This window comes from Martes martes (assembly GCF_963455335.1).
Source record: "Martes martes genome assembly, chromosome: 6".
NCBI classification, from domain to species: domain Eukaryota; kingdom Metazoa; phylum Chordata; class Mammalia; order Carnivora; family Mustelidae; genus Martes; species Martes martes.
The window spans coordinates 100,752,218-100,773,667 of record NC_137893.1 but is presented as its reverse complement, the minus strand read 5'-3'; the positions used below and the strand labels follow the sequence as shown (position 1 = coordinate 100,773,667).

The 21,450-nt window shown below is 36.4% G+C and overlaps 1 protein-coding gene across 1 annotated transcript in view; it reads left to right on the top strand.

Moving 5' to 3' along the window:
- BMP5 (bone morphogenetic protein 5) overlaps positions 1–21,450 on the top strand; it is a gene marked incomplete at its 5' end in the record, with an annotated part of 111,247 nt that overhangs the window by 41,733 nt on the left and 48,064 nt on the right. Inside the window, one exon of the mRNA XM_080807099.1 lies at positions 13,973–14,165. Coding sequence (XP_080663225.1) covers positions 13,973–14,165 — 193 coding nt within the window. The remainder of the gene's footprint in view (positions 1–13,972; positions 14,166–21,450) is intronic.

The following is a 21,450-nucleotide window of genomic DNA, read 5'->3' as shown; positions in this document are numbered from 1 at the left end:
ACAGTGTTGTCTTTGAGCAGCTGGCATCCATTTTGATTCATGGGTTCCTACATATGTGATTTGTATTTTGTCTCTGGGAGCTCGGAGAATCTTTCTTCACAAAGCAGACATTTTCAGTCCTGAAACTGTTATGCTTTTGATCAGTGAACTGAATTAATTCTTCAATAATTTCCTCCCTTCCCCACATCTCTCTTTATAGAATCATGATTATTGGGACCAGTTCTGTACTCATCCTTTTCTTTCTCCTTCTTTAGTCTTCGTCTCCTGTTCTGTTTTGCACTCCTTTGACTTTGACTAATTGCTCTCCTTTCTGAAGAATTTTTCAACTTAATATTTCAAACTGAGGTTGATTTTAGCCTTATTTACAAGAGATATTTTAGCAATGACTATGTGTTTGTTTTACAGCATCTTCTTGTTTCATGAATATAATATCTTCTCTTATCTCTCAAAGGATATTATGGTAGCTTTTTAATAGTGATTTTTTTTTAAGTTCCTTCAAATTCCTCTTTCAAAGAGCTACTTTGTCTCTCTATTTGACGGTAAAGAATTTTCTCAGATACCTAGCGATCTTTTTGTTTCTCTGCTTTTAGTAAATAGTGAGAGATTAAAAAGCTGATTAGAAGATTTTCACATATGGGTGGAACTTGTCAGTATCATTTTCTCTTTATGATATTCTTGTTTGCCATTTTGTGGAGACTTAGTCCTTCTTCTGGAATGGCCATATTTCAATGAGAGGACTCTTCAATTCTCTTGTCTGCTAGTTACAAGCCTGGCTGTCAGACATTATGGGAACCAAATAGGGGAAAGAGGCCTGGGAACTCAGCATTCGGTATTCTTAAGTTTGTCTGGTTTCTCTGTTTTCAGTATGCTACCACACTCTCACTATACTACCAAACTCTCACTGTGTCTGGGGATGCCACCATTTCCTCTTGCCAGGAAATTTCCAAACTGAGACTCAGTGGGGAAGAGCAGCCACTGAGCAGCGCAGATGTGGAGAGCAATCTAAGAGTCCACCTCCTTCTTAAACATCTAGTACTCAGGTGTCCTTATTTTAACCCAAACTCATCATACTCATTTCTGGAGGTATTAGATAGTATCAGTTCCTGACCTTTTAGAGTAATATGTGGTTTAAATAAGCTTGGTCTTTAGCTTTTCCTATTGCTGAATTTGGTTCTTTATGAAACAGTACATATAAGTTAGTTGGATGGATTATTAAATAATATGAGGGACATGTCAAACTTTTAGCAACAAAAATGTTAGGATACAGACCTTCTGATAATTGATATAAAATTGGATTGGAGACTCAGGAAGTTGTTAAATTTGAACCTAAAATGAGACTGTCTGCCTTGGATCTCAGAAGACTTATTGTTCCTTCCAGGTGTGCATCTTAAGAAACTTGGAAGGTTTGTATAGTTTGAACTCAAAACCCGATATTGCTCAGTGATGAATTTTGCTCTGAGTTTTGTGGTTGACCCCAAATCCCAATACAAAGGAGAAGCCCAGGAGTGTGAAACCAGATCGACCAAAATATGAGACTGTTCCTATGAATACTCTGTGACCTGAGACCGCTAAGGGTCCCTTGGCTCTAGTTACAGTGTGGTCTCCTTCAAGAAATGTGGGGAGGTTGTATGATTTCTTTATTGATTTTGGCACCTGTTACATCTTTATTAAATCTAACACATGTTCTGAAGTAGGCCTCCAATTATAGAAAACATCTTTTAGTTCAATGTATAGATTCATCTAACACCATTTTAATAATGTGCTATAAAGAAATGTTAAGCAAGTTATGTACTATCTGTCAATGTACAGATGTATGGAATAAACTTTAACTTTCAAGGAAGATGTTAGACAAACATAACAAACATAACAAACAGCTTTTATTTAGCCGTTAGAATATTTATTTTTTTAATAGAAACGTAACAAAAACAAAACATATTTTCAAAGGGAGCAACTATTTTCAGTAATTTAGAAATAAGATTAAACAATTATGAACATGTTACCAAAGACTTGGTTATATACTTTATATATATACAGTGGAAGAATGAAATTCTTAAGCATTTTTATAGAGAGAAAAATCAATGAGAATATATGAATTATATTCAAAAACTACATAAATATTACTTATAAAGCACATGATTAATTCTGGAAATTCTTTTCTTTTCTTTTTTTTTTTAAGATTTTATTTATTTATTTGACACAAAGAGAGAGAGATCACAAGTAGGCAGAGAGATAGGCAGAGAGAGAAGGAAACAGGCTCCTTGCTGAGCAGAGAGCCCAATGCGGGGCTCGACCCCAGGACCCTGAGATCATGACCTGAGTCAAGGCAGAGGCTTTAATACACTGAGCCACCCAGGTGCCCCTGGAAATTATTTTCAATACAATTTTATTAATAACCATAAAATGAAAACAATGCTATTTAATTTTTCTATTACCCTTTTCTCTTTCCCCAAGAGTAATATGTCCATTTAAGAATTACAGAGATTCTATTAGTCTAGCATGTATTTTTAAGTTTTAAGATAGCTAGTGAAAACTGAAAAACAAATATATGGCATTGAGATTCTAAGTTATCATTGTTTACTTGAATTCCTTGAACACATTGTTAGGAATAATACTATATTGTAATATTGGCAGGACTCATTTAAGAATAAATGGTTGAAGGATTCTACTTTTGGCTAAGTTGGAGTAACAGGGTCTACATACTCTCCCTCCTGAAACAACCAACAAACCAAAAAGAGAACCAGAAGTTGACTATATATTCCTATATTCATTCATTCCACGTGTCTATTGAACACGTACTATGTGCCAGAGATTGAGGTAGGAATCGAATGTACGGCAATGAGCCAAGCAAAAGTGTTGTTGTTATCAAGTTTAAAATCTAGTGAGGGAGACAGAGAGCAAATAAACACTTCTTAGGAAACAAACAGGGGCCACCAAGGCTCCTTATGGTTCTTGCCTAAGCAGACAGATAGATAAGCTACTCTTATATTACCTAGAGTACATGTGTAATATATTCTTATATATCATTCTATTCCTTTTCTTAAAAACCTGTAAACTATGTAGTTATGTCTCTAATAACCTTATATGTCATTAAATACAATCACATTTCTCTGTGACCTCTTTCCATCTACCAAAATTCACTGATGCAACCCATTTCGTGGCAGCAATTCAATTTGCTTTTGTTTCGAAATGACAGACTGAACTGCAGATTGAACTTGAGTGAACTCTATTAAAGGTATTGTATCAATTTAAAATCTAAAGCACTAAATTTGAGAAAGACATTTATATGTTCAGCTATAAAAATTCTCAAGTCCTTCATAGTCTGTAAACTCTGCTTTAAACTTCATTTTACCCCCATAGAGAAATTCCAAACGAATTTATTCTGGTTTTTCTTTCTTCCCATTAAATATAATTCTTTTTTGCTGGATACAAGGTTTCTAAAATTCTCCGAAAGGAGCAATGAGTACATTAAAATTGCGATATGAAAAAAAATCTTTATTATATAAATAAAGCTATGAAAACCCTGACAATTGGTTCACTTAGGGTGAGGGCCTTCAGTTTGACATCATGTGTACAATGAAATCAAAATTATGTCTTAATTATAACCAGAGGAAGTGAGAATAGATTTCAGGCTTGGAGAAGGGCTGTTGAAGGGATAATAGACTTTTGATGTCTGTCTTGTCACAGTAGCACAATAGCTAATTCCTGTGACTCCTGACCTTTTAGTGTCTCCTAACCAAGTATTGACATTAATCTACTGCTTATCTGTCACCCACCACATTGTATAGTTCCAGTCTCTGTTTTCAATTATCAGTCATTAGAGAAGGCACTGAGCAATTTCAGAAGAAAACTCACAAAACCTTTGACCTGTTTTTGTCAGATAACCACAAGCATTCACTGTAGATAAACTATCATAGCGTTGTAGTCAAGATGTAAAGGAAGGTTCTTTGCTGTATCCCAACTTACTGTAACCTCTGTCACCTTCGGATGGCTAAAAATCAACTGTTTTATTTTACTGATGGAACAGAAGAATTCACGAGGTCATTCAGTGAAATCTGGTGAGATTAGAATGGTTGACCTCTAGCTGCCAGGCAATCTATAAAACCCACAGATTTTTCTACTAAAGAAAACATGAGAACTAAATATTTACCAAGAGGTGATTATCAGACAGCTGGGCTTTTCTGTTGAGTTCTTATAGACAAACACAAACTTTTCTCAAATATTTGTACACAGTGTGATGGAAATCCATTATTTATATACTAAATATACACACTCATCACTAAATAATCATTTCTTATTACACAAAGTGAATTAGACAGGTATTCTGTATTTACCCTAAACAATTTTTGAAGTTAAATATTAATATTCAATCCACAAAAGATGAACATTTGTTTTAAATTCCAACTCATAATTTCTTGTATAAAAAACTTCTTATAAAAACAATAACAAAATATTTTCTGTGCTTTATGATGTATTGTTGTCCTCAGGGGGAAAAATAACTAAGTGACTCTCAGACTCCCTTAAAAGAGAGGTGTCAAAATCAGTAAATTTGATTAGATTATGGGTAATATGTGAATGTCAAAATATGCACAACTGTGTTCTTTACTTTACACATGTGAAATAGCCAAGCAAGGTATCAAGTAAATACAATTATTTTCTATCCACTCTTGTAAAAATCTAGCTCTAACTTGAAAGTTTTTAACTCCACTATAATGAATTTTAAAAACCCATAATATTAATCCCCTTTATTAAGATACCTATATTCCAGATACAGTGACATTTTGATAATCAAAAAGGCTGTGTTTTTTAGGACAGGTAGCAAATTTTCTATACTTAAATTTTATCTACCATTTCCCATATACAAAGTTCTGTTTGGCATTTATGCAGGAATATAAAGATAAGAAACAAAAGAAGAAGAAAACATGGATATTTCTCTAAAATGTCTTACCCATGGGTGACATAATAATTACAATGCACGCGGAAAGTGATTAATAGGATAGCTACCGCTTTTTGAGAACTTGCTGTGTTCTGGACACTTACACTCAGACTCTCTCAAATATCATTTAACTTTTACTACACACTGAAGTAGACCTTTTTGTTATCTATCTCCATTTTAAAGATGGATAAATAAAGGCATAGGAATGTTGAGTCACTTTTCTAACATCACACTCTTTACTAAGTTAGGTAAATAAGATTGAATTCAAGGTTTTCTTACTTCAAATCCAGCACTCCTAATTATGTCATGTCCATTATCTAAAGGGAGGTACGGAAAAAGTGTTATGGGGTCCTCAGCAGGAGAAATTAACATGGACAGAAATTTTCAAAGTAGTGTTTGTGGTATTAGAACTGGAGATTTTATTTTTTTTAATAAATTTTTTTATTTTAATAAACATATAATGTATTTTTATCCCCAGGGGTACAGGTCTGTGAATCGCCAGGTTTACACATTTCACAGCACTCATCATAGCCCATACCCTCCCCAATGTCCATTTCCCCACCACCCTCTCCCGTCCCCCCTCCCCACCGCAACCCTCAGTCTGTTTCTTGAGATTGAGTCTTTTATGGTTTGTCTCCCTCCCAAGCCCATCTTTTCATTTTTTCTTTTCCTACTCCCCCAACCCCCCCCCGCCTTGCATCTCCACTTCCTCATATCAAAGAGATCATATGATAGTTGTCTTTCTCCGATTGACTTATTTCGCTAAGCATGATACCCTCTAGTTCCATCCACGTCGTCGCAAATGGCAAGATTTCATGTCTTTTGATGGCTGCACAGTATTCCATTGTGTATATATACCACATCTTCTTGATCCATTCATCTGTTGATGGACATCTAGGCTCTTTCCACAGTTTGGCTATTGTGGACATTGCTGCTATAAACATTCGGGTGCATGTGTCCCTTCGGAGCACCACGTTTGTATCTTTAGGATAGAACTGGAGATTTTTTAAAAAAGATTTTATTTATTAATTTGAGAGAGAGAAAGAGTATAAGTAGGGAGAGATGCAGACTCCCCACAGAGCAGGGAGCCAGACACGGGCTCCATCCCAGGACCCAGGGATCATGACCTGAGCCGAAGGTAGATGCCACCCAGGTGCCCTGGAACTGGGGATGTTAAGTGAAGGTGGATTTGAAATTCTGAAAATGGGGAAAGCATCTTAGAGAACAGGGTCAAGAAAACCATCAAGTTAGGACAGGGAGAGGATTATTAAGGCATCATTAACTCTTCCAACTTTCTTTCAAAATTGAGTGTTGACTATATACTTGCCTATGATATCGATTATAAAAATATAAGTTCTTGTCTTTAATTATTAGAAGACATAATGCACCCAAAGGGATGGGAGGAGTGGAAAACATTGATCCGTTCTCAGGAAACTGTTACTATTCCTCAGATCCCACTGCTGACCTCCTAGACTCCATATTGTGCAATGACAATGAACTATTTATTATTTATAACTTTGGCTATGGCCTTCAAATCTCTTTCCATCGAAATGAACCCTTTACTTGATGAAACTTCTTTGAGACCAAGCTCAAAATGATCTCCTCCTGCAGCCTCCTACATACAATGTGTTGTTCTTTACTTTTTTATACTGCCTTATATTATACACATCCCCGGTAGCCTCAACACAATTGTATCAAAATTGTACTTTTCTGTGTCTTTCTTTCTCATCCTGAGCTCCTATCTCTTTTCTTCTTATATCTCCTTAGCTTTTAGGATTTGGCCCATAGCAGTTGTCCAATAAATATTTTGGGATTGAATAAATGGAAAAGTAGCCCAGTAGCTATTTTTAGGATAATCAAGATGAGTATATGTGGAAGACAAGAAAAAGAAAAGCAGTCCTCTGACAGCCAGGGGATGGACTGCATCCAATAAGGGAGAAGGAACAAAAATTTGAAATATATTAATAATATATTAATTTTATCAAATAAAAAATGATTTAACTTATTGCTATTATAGTTTATCATTATACAATATATCCATTTTCATGCCAATGCTTAATCTGTAAAGCTATCATTGTAGTAATCTAGATAACTACCGAGGGCTGAGTGCTGGGTTCCTCCAGTCTGAGGGCAAGTAGAACACACATCATCTTCACCCCAGTTCCAAGCTCTCTTTGTACAAGATTGTGTTCTTTGTGTTCCTAAGTCTCTTATGTTTGTTAAAGCAAAATAACATTTAGATATTGGATGCTTAATTAAATTTTATAAATTTCAAAATTACATGTATTCATAATTGACTCAGGAAACCAATCTGTTTAGCCATTTCATTAAAATATTTAAAGTATTTAGCCATCTTACCTTTCTTTTGAGATTTCCTTCTCTATAAAACTGAATTCAGGAAGCATTTATGAAAACAAGTAAGGGCGTTTTAACTATAGAACATGGGAAAGCCAGTTGAATTGTTCTTTGAAACAATACGTTCAGGGGGACAGTTTTCTCTCCTTCAGGTCAAACATGACTGTGGTGTTAAGAGGCTCTTAGGGTTTCTGGAATCTGGAGTTTACCACACTCTCTGGAATGGTTATCCCTTCAAAGGACCATGTGTGTGTGTGAGCTCACCAATCGCCAATAGGCCTTTCTAGGACCAGTTTATGTTTCTCACTGGACTAGTCTGTGAAGGACGTCTTGTGAAGTGATACTTCTGGGTAGTCACATGTTATCTTTGCCTTTTTTTCCCCTTTTACTTTAAAATGCATCGCAGATAAGTAATAATTCTATGAGTAATCGCTTAATGATTTTTTGCACTCAGCAGCAAACCATGATCTGTGCTCTTTCAACAGCTGGTGAGGCTCCTGGGAGGACGCTATCTTTGCCTTGCAGCTACTGATTCTATTTGTGTCTTCCGTGTTATAGCCCTTGTGTGGGAGATTGAGACTGATTGCCCATGAATGCATCTCTTGAAGAGGGCAGATAAATCACTACAGAGATAAAACTGTAATCCTCTGACAATTAATTCTACTCTTCAGATATGGTAGATATGAAAATCTTTAATCGGGACATTTCCATCCAATCTCTACTAATGATAAAGACCTTCAGAGAGGTGTCTGTTTGGGAGTGAGAGGGACTGCAATCAGTCATGAACTTCCGTTAAGTCATACCTCAGCAATAAAAGGGTCCCATGTCTGTCTTTCAACATGAGAAGCTTAATCTTTGCGAAACGTTGGCGATTTAGAGCATTTAGAATGTAGTTTGGTGCTTCTGTTTCTTTTAACTGTTTCTTTGTACTGTCAGCCCGTGAATTATGGAATGTGAATCTTTTGATTCATATTTTACCTCTTGGATGCTTTGATGTGGCCATTTTTTAGAACCAAATAATAATAATAAATTCTCTGGTTCTGTCAGCATAGGGGAGCTTCCGGTTGCTCCAGGCAGTTCACGTAGATGCAAGTGTTTGGAGTAGACGACAGCCTGCTTCCTAGAAGAGAATATTCACCACCATTGTTGTGATTGTGTTTTGAATGGTAAACTATCAATTTTGCTGAATTCTTGGTGGTTTCTCTGAGTTTGCACATATATATATATGCAGGAAAGCAACTGCTTTTAATTTTTGCAGAACACACTATTGACAGCCATCATGTTACATAAGTAAACAATCCTATGTTGGGAGATTTATTTAACCTTTATGGTGACATTCATTGGCTTATACCTAGCAATCTTCCAAACAAGCATGCATCCTAACTGGCAGTGGGAGAAGAGTGGGTGGCACTCGTGTACTACTCTATGACCATTGGCAAAACATGGCCTATGGACCTTGTTAGATATGTAGGCAGATATGAAAATAGCAGTCTGGGCAGGTCACTGTGTTCTCCTTTTAAGTGCAATTTTCATAAGTGAATTGATTGATACAGATGTGCATTTTTAATCTACTTATGTGTGTTCCCAAACTCTCCTTTCCACTTCCTAGCAGAGAAATGGCGTCTGTGGTATGGGATAAAGGAATGGTCTTCACTACAGAAAAGGGTCAACCTCCTGACCTCAGTATGTTTTAACATGTGTAATTCTATCCCCTTGACCAATCTGGATCTGCTTCCAATGATTGAAACCTCCTGCCTTTGTTTTTGTTTTTTTGTTTGTTTCTTGTTTGTCCAGTGATTAAGAGAGTCTTTTCTAGAACGCAATAGGAATGTAATTATGATTTTATGGAGTCACATATTTTAACCTGGCAATACAGATTTTATTAGAAATGATGATGAAAATGATTGAGGAATCTTATGGTATTTAGTGGGTTTAACATTCAACTTAAAGAGTGATTTGAGAGAACAAATAGTTAATACAATATGAATTAAAAAAACAAAAATCGTATGTTTCTGATTTTTTTCTTGTTTACTTGTTTATCTTTTAAGCTTTCCAAGCCATTTATATGTGCAGTGGGTTATAATACACTGCATATATGGTGAAACAATGCTTAATATGTACCCAAATCATCAGATATAAACACAGCAGGGATATCACCTATAAAAAGCTTACACTTAAATATAAAACATGTCTGTATGTTCTTTTTCATCTATTTTGGGAGGGTAGTTTTGGTAGTAGGCCTGGTGGAGAAAATATTAGAATATAGAAAGATCCAGTTGGTCAGTTACATTTATTTTTAAATATGGTTGTAGTAAAAGGATGATCTTGCATACTAATACAGATGTTACATAATATTAATTCACATTATAAATACAATCACATGCTTATTCATAAAAATTTCCTTAGATAAGAAGAAATGGCATCAGTATTAAATAACTGAATATAACATGACATTTACTACAATAAAGATTGGAGGGACTGAGTTCTAGAAGAATGAGCAGAATCCAGAAAGTATGACATCTTCTGTAGAATAGGAGCAACATAGAGGATAATGAAAGCTTCAAAAGATCAACTTTGCTGAGTGATAATGAGATAAAACAAACAAAACTACATCCAAGAAAAACAAACAAACACAGTGTTATGGGCTTGGGAACTGAATTTTTTTTTTTCAATTTTATTTATTTATTTGACAGAGAGAGAGAGAGAGTGAAAGAGCACACACAAGGAGGGAGAGCAGTAGAGGGAGAGGGAGCAGCAGGCTCCCCGTTGAGTAGGGAGCCTGATGTGGGGCTCGATCCCAGGACCCTGGGATTGTGACCTAAGCTGAAGGCAGATGCTTAACTGACTGAGTCACCCAGGCACCCTGGGAATTGAATTCTTGACTGTGGAATGAAATTTGTTCTCTCCCAATTATTCATATAGTGGGCTTTTGGGCAAGTTATAGAAACTTAGAGACATAGTAAGGTCTGAGATCAAACGAAGCACGTGCCAAACAAATGAGAGTTAGAGAAATTATCATGCCTTTCCTCAATAGGTAATGCGGCAGGACGGCACTTAGTGAAGAGATAGAATCAGATTTTCATCCAGTCATACAGTCTTCGGTTCAGTATTTCTTAGACTTCTTTGGGTCAAGTGTTGTTTGTGTTATGCTAATTAACCATTATTGATCAAGCCCTTATTCTCCAGCCTATTCTCCACCTTTTTGCGTACTGCTTGAGAAACATTGTATAAATATACTAGCTATGAACTAGTCTCTAAGTACAGAACAGTAGGATGTCATTACCTAGGTGGTATGGACATTGAGCAAAGATTTATAATAAGCTTTAGAAGACAGACATCTGTTACCACCTAGCTGTCATCACCCAATTTCTTATTCTTAAATTAGGGGTATTAATATTTGACACCTCCCTAGCTTTGCTCTTTGAGGTAACTGAGATTACCTTGTGAATATTGGTGAGCATCATTAGGAGTGCAAGGCTGTATAAATACACATTTTATGCCATTATTCACTCCAACATGTCCCATGAAATTTACTAGTGCAATTATAATTCAAAGCAATAGGATATAGGAATTTGAGTCACTGGACAAATCTGCACTGCAACTTTATTTTGTGTGGTATATTTAATATAGAATTTTATTAAACTCTTTGAAAATTTGCCCCCTTAAGGGGTTAGGTTAAATAGCCTGGATTAGAAAACTGAAATTTTAGAGTAACAGCTGAAATTCTAGCTTTCCACCTTATTATACTAACATCTCACGGGGGATTCCAGAACAGTAGATGACTTTACATAATATGAATTCAATACTTATTTGCATTATGCAGGTGCATGCTTTAGAATGGACCCTAACAAACTCATGTCTCAGGCTTTATTTTGAGGACTGTAAGTTTGGGTTTTTGGGGGGGGGTGTCTAAATTTCAAATATAAAATTGATAATGAAAAATCACATGGCAACTGTTATTTAGAATTTTAAATATTGATTTTCAGAACAGAAAAATGTATTTTTGAATGGCTGGTTGGTGCACTTATGAAAAAATATGCAACTCCTCAAGCAGAGTCTGGAGCAGGGCAGTCTAGTCAAACATGAACGTTTCTGCAGCAAAGCAATAAATATTTATATAAAGTAGGATAAATAGAGACTTTAAGTTGCCTCAGATCAGCTAATTTCCAGTTCTCCTGCCAAATTAACTTGAAGCCAAACATTCATGTTTCAGAGCTTTTTGAATTTTCGGCTTGTGTATCTGGGATTTCAGATTTCATTCCTTGGAGTCCTCAAATGCTTGATTCATATTCTTGGGTATTTATTCTGTCTCCTCAGTTACTCATCTTCAATGTGAAGATAATAGTAGAACCTACCTCACTGGTTGTTACAAAGTATAGTATGTTACTCTTAATACAATGCTTAAAACAGGACCAGAATATAATGGGGGCTATTTAAATACTGTTTTATAATATCATCTACTTCATTTAAATCAGGATCAGAAAAGAACAGGTTTGCAGTGGATTAAATTCAGTCCACTGTAAACAAAAGCTGTGGCAAGTTTTAACATGACAAGTTTTAAGGTGCTTTCCGTTAGTAGATTATCCAGTTTTTAGGCATTTTCTACCCTTGCACTTTCCCTCTCACACAGCCAAGTTGGGAGAATGGGCAAATAGAGACATGGGAGAGGTGTTCATACCAGTCTATTCTATTGGCAATAGAAGTTTAGACAGAAAAGAGGTTTAAATTACAGACTAAAATAGCATCCTAAAAATGAGATTATCGGGGCGCCTGGGTGGCTCAGTGGGTTAAAGCCTCTGCCTTCGGCTCGGGTCATGATCCCAGGGTTCTGGGATCGAGCCCTGCATCAGGCTCTCTGCTTGGCTGGGAGCCTGCTTCCTCTTCTCTGCCTGCCTCTCTGCCTACTTATGATTGCTGTCTGTCAAATAAATAAATAAAATCTTTAAAAAAAATGAGATTATCTTCCTTATTTAGGGAAAAGTTGATGGATGATCTCTCTGGGAGTGGACCTCTCTTAGGACCAAGATAGTGATATTTAAAAAAAAAACAAAAAAACCAAAAACAACAAAACATGACTCATATGAGGTGATGTCAGCCAGAGAGCCCAAGAGCACCATCCTTGCCAAGCTCCACAGGACAAAAATGCCCCCAGGCATAGCTTATATTTTTCTTTGCTGGCTTAGTTATGGGAGGTAGAGGTGGAGATGAGCTCCTTGCTCTCCTAAACAACCTCCTACTCCTGGGGAAAATAAACTGAAGATTTTTTTGAAGTATATAAGGCAACAAATCATGCATTTCTTTGTCATGAGCTTCCTCACAGACATGGAACCCATCTGGCCGTGGAACACAGAGTTCTAGCATCCTTGGCTTCCACAGTCATTCCTGGATGGTCATGACCCTCTTCTCTCTTCCTTAATATTAATCTTTCCCCTAGTTTAAGACCCTAGGTTTCAGATATTTATAGCAGTGTTGATATGATTTTAATGAACCCCCTCAAGATATTTTCATATCTTCATGCAATTTTTTCAACTTGAGAATTCATTTATAGAACTTTAACATTTTTATCTTCTTATAACAAATTTTTGGCAATGAAACATCACTGAGAACATGCACAAATGCGATTACAGGCTGTAATTATGAGATACCTCGTGCATAGTGCTTTGCAGTGAGATTTTTGTGATCCTGTCTTACAGTATCCTAGATAACGGAGATTTTGAGAAAGCTACCAATATTGAGAAACATAACTCCATCAAATGATAGTGCAATACTTAAAAAAATGAGTCCTTTGAATAGATAATTCCTTAAGAAGGTGTTTGGTGCCCAGTGGCTATAGACTGTATGAAATGACACTCTATTTTACAAAGCCAGGTTATATAATAATATGCCCGACACTTACTGTCCTGAATTCTTCAACATTCCATCATGTTCCCAAGAGGAAAAGTTCTCTGACTTCATTTAGCAGGAAGGTTGTTGAAGGGGGAAAATATGTTTCCCTGTATTTTGAGTAAGAACAGACAGAGGTCTTTGGACGGCTTTATGCTGCACCATGGGTAAGGAAGTTGTACTAAACAATCTATAAGAAGTAATAAAAGTGCTATTTTTTAAAATAAAAGAACATTTTATTTGCTAAAAGGAGAAAAAAAATTTCTGGGGAAGGCATTTTCGGAATACTCTTTCTTGTGAACGTGAATTTGTTTTATTTACTTGACCTTTATAATGTCAAAAACATGGTCCTTATGTGCCTGCAGTTTCTCAGTCCTTCCTAGTTTCCTCCCTCAGGTGTGCTAAATCTCATCACTGACTTCACCTGGATCCCTGGGGGTTTCTATAACTTATTTCTAATTCCTGTATGAACCCTTCTGTGTTCTGGTACCTGATACATGTTAGTAATCATTTTACAACCTTTGCTTTTAAAAATATTTTTGGATAGCCTTTCTATTTATGATCCAGGAATTTGTATGAAGCCACAGAGGTTATATTGCTTCTGAACTAAAGGTTGTTGGTTTGTGGAATTTCCTTCGACTGGAAACATGTATGGGTCTGTGGCTGTAGTGTTTTCCCAGTTTTATAATATCCTACTTGTTTGTTTTCATTTTCAAAGCTGGAGCATTTACCATTAATTTCCATATTTTATAAAGGACTAACTTTTTTCCTTCCCTTTTTTTTTTTTTCCCCCTTCTTCAGTTGAAAGAGACAAAGATTTTTCTCACCAGCGAAGGCATTACAAAGAATTCCGGTTTGATCTGACTCAAATTCCTCATGGGGAAGCAGTGACAGCGGCTGAATTCCGAATATACAAGGACCAGAGCAATAGTCGATTTGAAAATGAAACAATTAAGATTAGCATATATCAGATCATCAAGGAATACACCAATAGGTAATGACTTTACATCTAACTTACTATGCAAATACAGGCTAATTGTAGTAAAAATCACTGATAACCCATGTGATCTATCAAATCATCTTTTCTTTGGATGTAAAGACATTGAAAACCAGGTATAGACACATTGAAAGTAAGAGTAATTGATCTGAAATGTGCCTTCCACATTCCCTAGCTTTTCCTTCCTCTTAACACCAATCTGTATACTAGATGGTCTCATGCTTCCCAGGCCCCTTGTTTCATTTTGTAAATGAGAAAACTTCCATTTTAGCATGCACACATAAAATTGATATTTAAAATGATTTAAATAACTTGGTGTTTTGTAAGTTAGAGAAGAATAGCTTTATTGCTCGCTGGCATGAATGTAAATTGTCTGTGTGTATTTATGTGTATTTTGATATAAGGCATTACATTTGTAGCAGGTTCTGACCATTAACCTTTATGTCTTCTGTCTGTAAAATGCTTAATTCAAAATGGTGCAAAAATGAACAGATAACCTGAAATACTAAATATATGGAAACTTCAGTTGATAATTACCGCAAATGAACCATCGAACAGAAGAGTTGAAAAGAAAGCTTAGTAGAGTTCTCTGACCTTTCCCCCAGTGAAGAAGTCTCTTGGGTAACAACTTTAGAGGCGATAAGCTACCTTTGTTGGACAGTTCTTCTGTTATCGTTGTTTTTTTAAACTCTTTTTTTTTTTTTAAGATTTTATTTATTTATTTGACAGGCAGAGTTCACAAGTAGGCAGAGAGACAGGCAGGGCGGGTGGGGGCAGGCTGCCTGCTGAGCAGAGAGCCCGATGCAAGGCTCGATCCCAGGACCCTGGGATCATGACCTGAGCCAAAGGCAGAGGCTTTAACCCACTGAGTCACCCAGGCGCCCCTGTTTTGTTTTGTTTTTTTTAACTCTTAATTGATATGTCATATTCAGGTGACATCTTTCTCCAGTAGCTTGCATTCATTAGATCTAGATCTATCCTTTGGTGAAATGGTATGTCGTTCTTTGATGAGATAGATATTTAAAGACAGCTGTCTTGTCCCCTCCAATCCTCCTCCCTCTCCTTGTTGAATATTTCTAGTCCCTGATGTTAAGATTTTTCTTGGTCTTTGAGAATGCCAGAGTTCCCAGTGGGTGCTCAATGGGACAGTAGCCCCTCATAATGCTCAATGAAGAAAAAAGAATAAAAAGCTTCTGAGATCAAATCTATTTGAAAATCCTACCTGTTAAACCATTCTCTAGGAAGTTCACATATCAGAATATTAAATTCTTAGGGGCACCTGGGTGGCTCAGTCGTTAAGCGTCTGCCTTCGGCTCAGGACATGATCCCAGGGTCCTGGGATCAAGTCCCACATTGGCCTCCCTGCTCAGCAGGAGGCCTGCTTCTCCCTCTCCCACTCCCCTTGCTTGTGTTCCCTCTCACTGTGTATCTCTCTCTCTGCTAAATAAATAAATAAAATCTTTAAAAATTATTAAATTCTTAGAAAATGTTTAGAGTAAAGCAACCTAGTCTTCCTCAAAATTATTTGACTATGAAATCTTTTTCTTTGGGTATATAATACTTAATATCCATGAAACAGTTTCAGCCAGACAGACTTTAATAAGTGCTGATCTTATTTTAAGAGCAGTAATTCCAAGGTAGATAAATCTTGTGTTCGTTTCTTAGCTCAAACATTTACTAGTTATTTGTCTATGGGTGGATTTTTGTTTGTTTAAATCTCAGTCCAGTGGTTTCATTTGTAAAATAAGTATACTAAATTTGGCGGGGGGGGTTGTTGTTTTTGTCAGAGACAGAGCCTGGCATACCACATTGTTTTTTTTAATACTAAATAATGATGGTGCCTTTAAAAATTAAGTGATGAGAGGGGGCACCTGTGTGGCTCAGTCTGTTGAGCATCTGCCTTCGGGTCCTGGGGAGAAGCCCTATGTAGTTGGGTTCTTAGAGAGGAGTCTGCTTCTCCCTCTCCTTCTGCCCCTCCCCCTGCTTATGTTCTCTCTCTCTCTCAAATAAATAGATAAAGTTAAAAAAATAAGTTTAAGTGATGAGAAGGCACCTGGGTGGCTCCCTTGGTTAAGTGTCTGCCTTCAGCTCATGTCATTATCCCAGAGTCCAGGGATCCAGCCCAGTGTCAACTTTTATTTAAATCTATTGTTGTATATGTTCAGGATATTATTTTTTAAAAGATTTTATTTATTTATTTGACAGACAGAGATCACAAGTAGGCAGAGAGGCAGGCAGAGAGAGAGAGAGAGGAGGAAGCAGGCTCCCCGCTGAGCAGAGAGCTGGATGCAGGGCTCGATCCCAGGATCCTCGATTATGACCTGAGCCGAAGGCAGAGGCTTTAACCCACTGAGCCACTTGGGTACTCCAGGATTTTTTTTTTTTTTAAGATTTTTTTTATTTGTCAGAAAGAAAGCAGAAGCACGGAGAGCTGCAGGTAGAACAGGCAGAGCAGGTAGAGGGAGAAGCAGGCTCCCTGCTGAGAAAGGAGCCTGATGCAGGACTTGATCCCAGGACCGGGGGATCATGACCTGAGCTAAAGGCAGATGCTTAACTCACTGAGTCACCCAGGTGCCCCTGGTCAGGATATTTTTAAATGTTATCCACTGAACTAGCCATCCATTTCACTTTCTTTCATCTCTATTTTTTTAAGTATGTGAACTGCATAATTTAAGACATAATAAACATGATTAAAAAAAGGACTACTAGAAGAGACTATTGATAATAATTTATAGATTGATTCCTGATCAATCCATGCTGATTTTTATGAATAATACATGTGGGAATATTTGTGGGTGTTGATGTCTAGCTTATCAGATTTCACAGTTTTGAGAATTTTAATTTCTTCAAACAACGAAACATTTGTTTATCTTGAAATTTTGCTAATTCTTTAATTATACCTGGTTTGAAAAACATTGCTCTCAGTGTTTCTACAACTGCATCTGCATGTTTTTTCAGTACTCTTGAGTATAATTTGGCTAAGTCTTTACTTATTTTAACATGTGTTTAGAGCTATTCTAAGATCTAAGATTTCCTAACATCCTTGATATTTTCCCTAAATCTTTGAGAAATGATTTCTAAAATCTAAAGTACATGTATATATTTGATTGATACTCTCTTGACTTGCCGTTCTAAACTCTAAGATAGTATAGATTGCAAAGGTTTCCGTCCAATTTACTGAATAGCATTTATAAAAGTTCAGTTCAGTAAATTCAATTCCACGTCAATTCAGTTCACTTAAGTTGACATTCTTGAAATCTACTATCACGTATTGTTGCTGAATTGTCCTGTAGGTTTATGCTATACTTACTGTTTTCTGTGGGTTTTGTTTTTGCTAATATGTATAGGCTTTTTCCCAGTTATCTTTTTCAATCTCTGAAACATGCAAACTCACACACGTATACCCTGCATTTCAATTTTATATACTATTGATCAGCTGAAAGAATCGCTGGCAAAATGCTTTCCTTGTCTTTGAAATAGGCATTCATCCATTACTAGAGGCTCGTTAATCCAGTGTAAGAAAATGCCTTGTCTTTGTCATATATCCAGGACTCACTTTTTGCACTCCCCTCTTTATTAAAAAAAATTAAAACATATATGTGTGTGTGTGTGTATATATATATATATATATATATATATATATATATATATGGGATGGATGATATGGAAACAGCACATGTGCCTCTTAGAATATTTCAGGTTTCCATGTGGGATTTCAGCCACCATAGAAAATAGTGATGTATACCAATAAGAGCATGGACTTTGGAATTCCTCTATGGGGGAAACTGCTGTATATCTTAGGATCTCAAGTTTACAAATATGAAAAGAATAAAAACAATAATAAATATTTCAGAACAGTAGAAGTATTGCAGATGATTTGAGAAGAACTAGTGCTTATCACAGTACAAAGACTATAGCTGATACTTTATAAATACATTGGTCAGTATATACTCATATAGCTCAGTAGGAGTATCTATTTTGTTAGGGTTTAGAGGATTATATCCATAGGGGAGCCAAAAGTAGGTGGTTATTACTGTAACAATAACTACCATTTATGGATACCTGTTTTTATGTACAGACCAAGTAAGTAATATGATGCCAGGTGCCTTTACTTAATAAAAAACAACCAGATCTTTGATTTATAAAAAAGCAATTGGTACATTTTTAAGTTTAATAATGAAATGAATATCACCCAACTTAACAGCAACGTCATGGAAGCTATCTCTGAACTTGCCCCTGAAAGCATATGTTAAACAAATAATCAAACTCTTCTTTGAAATACAGTTGAAGAGTGATGGAGATGGGAGACTAGTTATTTATGAATTACACAGAAATATCAGAGATGTAGACAAACTGGACAGATTCACACATAAATGTTTACTACAGTATTATTATTTGCAATCACATAACTTGTTAAACAGAAAATGTCATACTTCATTTTATGGAAAATGGAGGTACTATACTTTATATAACAAGTAGAAATTGTGTTTTAAAAATATTTGATAACACTGGAAGGTTCTCAGACTATAACATTAATTGATTAAAGTATGGGGCATAATTATACTATTTTAAATAAATTCATATGGAAAACAGATCAGAAGGAAGCACTAAGTGTTTATTGCAGTCTTGTGGGTTTGAAATTTTAATTCTTACCCTTTTGTGTACTTTCTAAATTTTTATAGCCAACATTGTTTTTATAATCAGAAACACGTTTAGTTATAGTTGAGACAAAGACAGTAATGAAACAACCTCATGCTACAGATTTCTTTACAAAATAGCCTTCCCAAGGTGCTCTTGCCAGAGGTAGAGGTAGGCAAAAACCAAAGCAAAACAAAACTGAATAAAACACTAGCATTTAACAGCAATTTCTCTTACTTTTAATTAAGCCATAGAAGTCACTTTTCCCCCACAGAAAATGAAGATAGCTAAGTAAATCTATATCTTTCCTTTCCACTAATGAGAAGTTATTGTGCCAACTGGGAACCTTGACTTTAAGTCTCTGAAAGTGAGGAGGAACAGATTAAAAGTACTTCATTTACACATCATGTCATCACAGTTCCAACAGAAAAAAATTCAATTTTAAAAAGTACTACTGAACTGGATGTTATATGTAAATGATGAATCACCAAATTCTACTCCTGAAACCAATATTACACTATATGTTAACTATCTAGACTTTAAATAAAAACTAAAAAAAAGGTACTTTTGAAATCCAATTATTATTATATTTTGTTTAGTATTATCTGTGGCTTCATACACTTTTTAAATCAAGAACTAAAATGGAAGTAGGAAAAGAAAAAGAAACTAATACTTCTGGCCATTTTCAAAGCTAGGGTCACCTCTTAAAATTTCTATGTAAAACTTCTATCTTCAGACTTGTGGGTTTTATTTTACTTAGTGTTTTGAATTAAACTCAGAAACTGAACTGTCAGTGCAGACCGTTCTTCAATACAGTGCACTCAATGATGCATCTATATATTTCACATACATAAAGCTCACTTTCCCTAATGTTATTATTGAGGAGTGTTGTGGTGGGGATGCTTGAGGTAACTCAGACTGATGTTTTGTAGCTATGTTTTACATTCAAGACATTGTCTAATCTATTAACCATCTAATATATGAATTTTTTGACAGTGTTAGGCAATGAAAATTTTTTAAAAGACCCATTATGTCATCTCTTTCACATGTATTTATCTTAGCGAGACTTAAAAGTCTTAAAATAGTATGTTCTAGTTCTACCATCTCCCACCTCTCCCATTTGTTCCTACTCATATTTAAATGTGTGCAATTTAAAGGAGCGTTCTGATATTTATCCAGATTTTTATTTTTCTTGGTAAAAAGTTAACACACTTTGCATCATTTCACTTATTTAGCCTTTCATATAAGGCTGACAGCCCCAGATTCTATATAGAAGGCCCTACTCTTCGGTCACACCTCATATATCTGGCATTATTGGGAAATGAGGTTTCCACATGATTGAATTTTCCAGATAATTCAGCTGAGGTCGGCATGCTTTTGCTGAGCGCCTACCATGTAGCAAGCACAAGGGACATAAAGCCGAATAAATAAAATCTCCAAAGCTCATAGCCTGGGGGCTAGGGGCTGTGGTGGGCCTGCCGCACACAGACTTTAATAACTATAATACAATGTGCTAAGCACTATGATGTAAGTATGCACTAAGTGTTGTGGAAACATAAATGAAGGGGAAATTAATTCTTCATGTGGGAAGGTGAGGGACCTTAAGGGAAGCCACTGAGAGGAGTGCACCCTTGAGCTGGGCCTTTCAAGATGAGTAGGATTTTCTGTAGTCGGAGGGAGAGAGACGTTGAGAGGGAGGAGGAGAGGGAGGGACAGAGAGACAGAAACAGAGAGAGGGGTCTGTCCTAGGAGAAATATCCCTGAGTATTAAAATGTTTAAATGTATAGAGAATTAAATAATTCAAGTAAAACTATCAGTGCCAATATCACTGTTACTAAGAATAGCAGCCGGCAATTATCCATTTAATGGGCACTCACCATGGGTCTGGCACTGTGCTGAGTGCTGTACTTGAATTAATTTTTTCACACACATATGCACATGCATATGCATGCATGTGTATGTACATGTATGTGCAAGTTCCTATGCACATATACGCACACATGTGCATATATATGTATAAATGTGCTATGCAGAACTCAACCTTTTCCTGATGTTCTGCTATGAATATAAATTTTTGTATTCCATTGTAAAAACATTTTAAGCTAGCCTGCTCGATGTCATTAGCCACCTTCGCTACTTGGATATATTTAGTTAAGCTGTCATCATTCCAGTTCACAGTCAGCTTCATATTTACATCATCTCCCCCATCCTGTTTCGCTAAGATTTGTGATTCTTCTGTGGACATGCTTCAGAATGTACACTGACAATTTCCACTCAGGAAGATTTCATGGGCTCTTGAGAGCAGGATAGCAGAGCAGGACGCTCCACGGCTGGTGCCATTTTCTCTATACAGGCCAGCACACGAGCACAGCTTGCGTCTCTTTGGTGTGCAGGGATTCATGCTCCCTTTCCCTGGTTCTCAGCGAGGACAGTGTGGGCTCCAGGGAACATTTCGTAATGTCTGGAGACATTTTTGACGTCACAGTTGATGAGGGAGGGAGGATGGAGCGCTAGTGGAGTCTGGTGGGTAGAAATGCTGGGATAGTGAGAGATGCAAGTAAACCTTCTGCAATGGACTTCTCCTCCACCCAATAGAGAGTGCCCTTTATGTCCACAATGCTGAGGTTGAGAAATCCTGTTCTA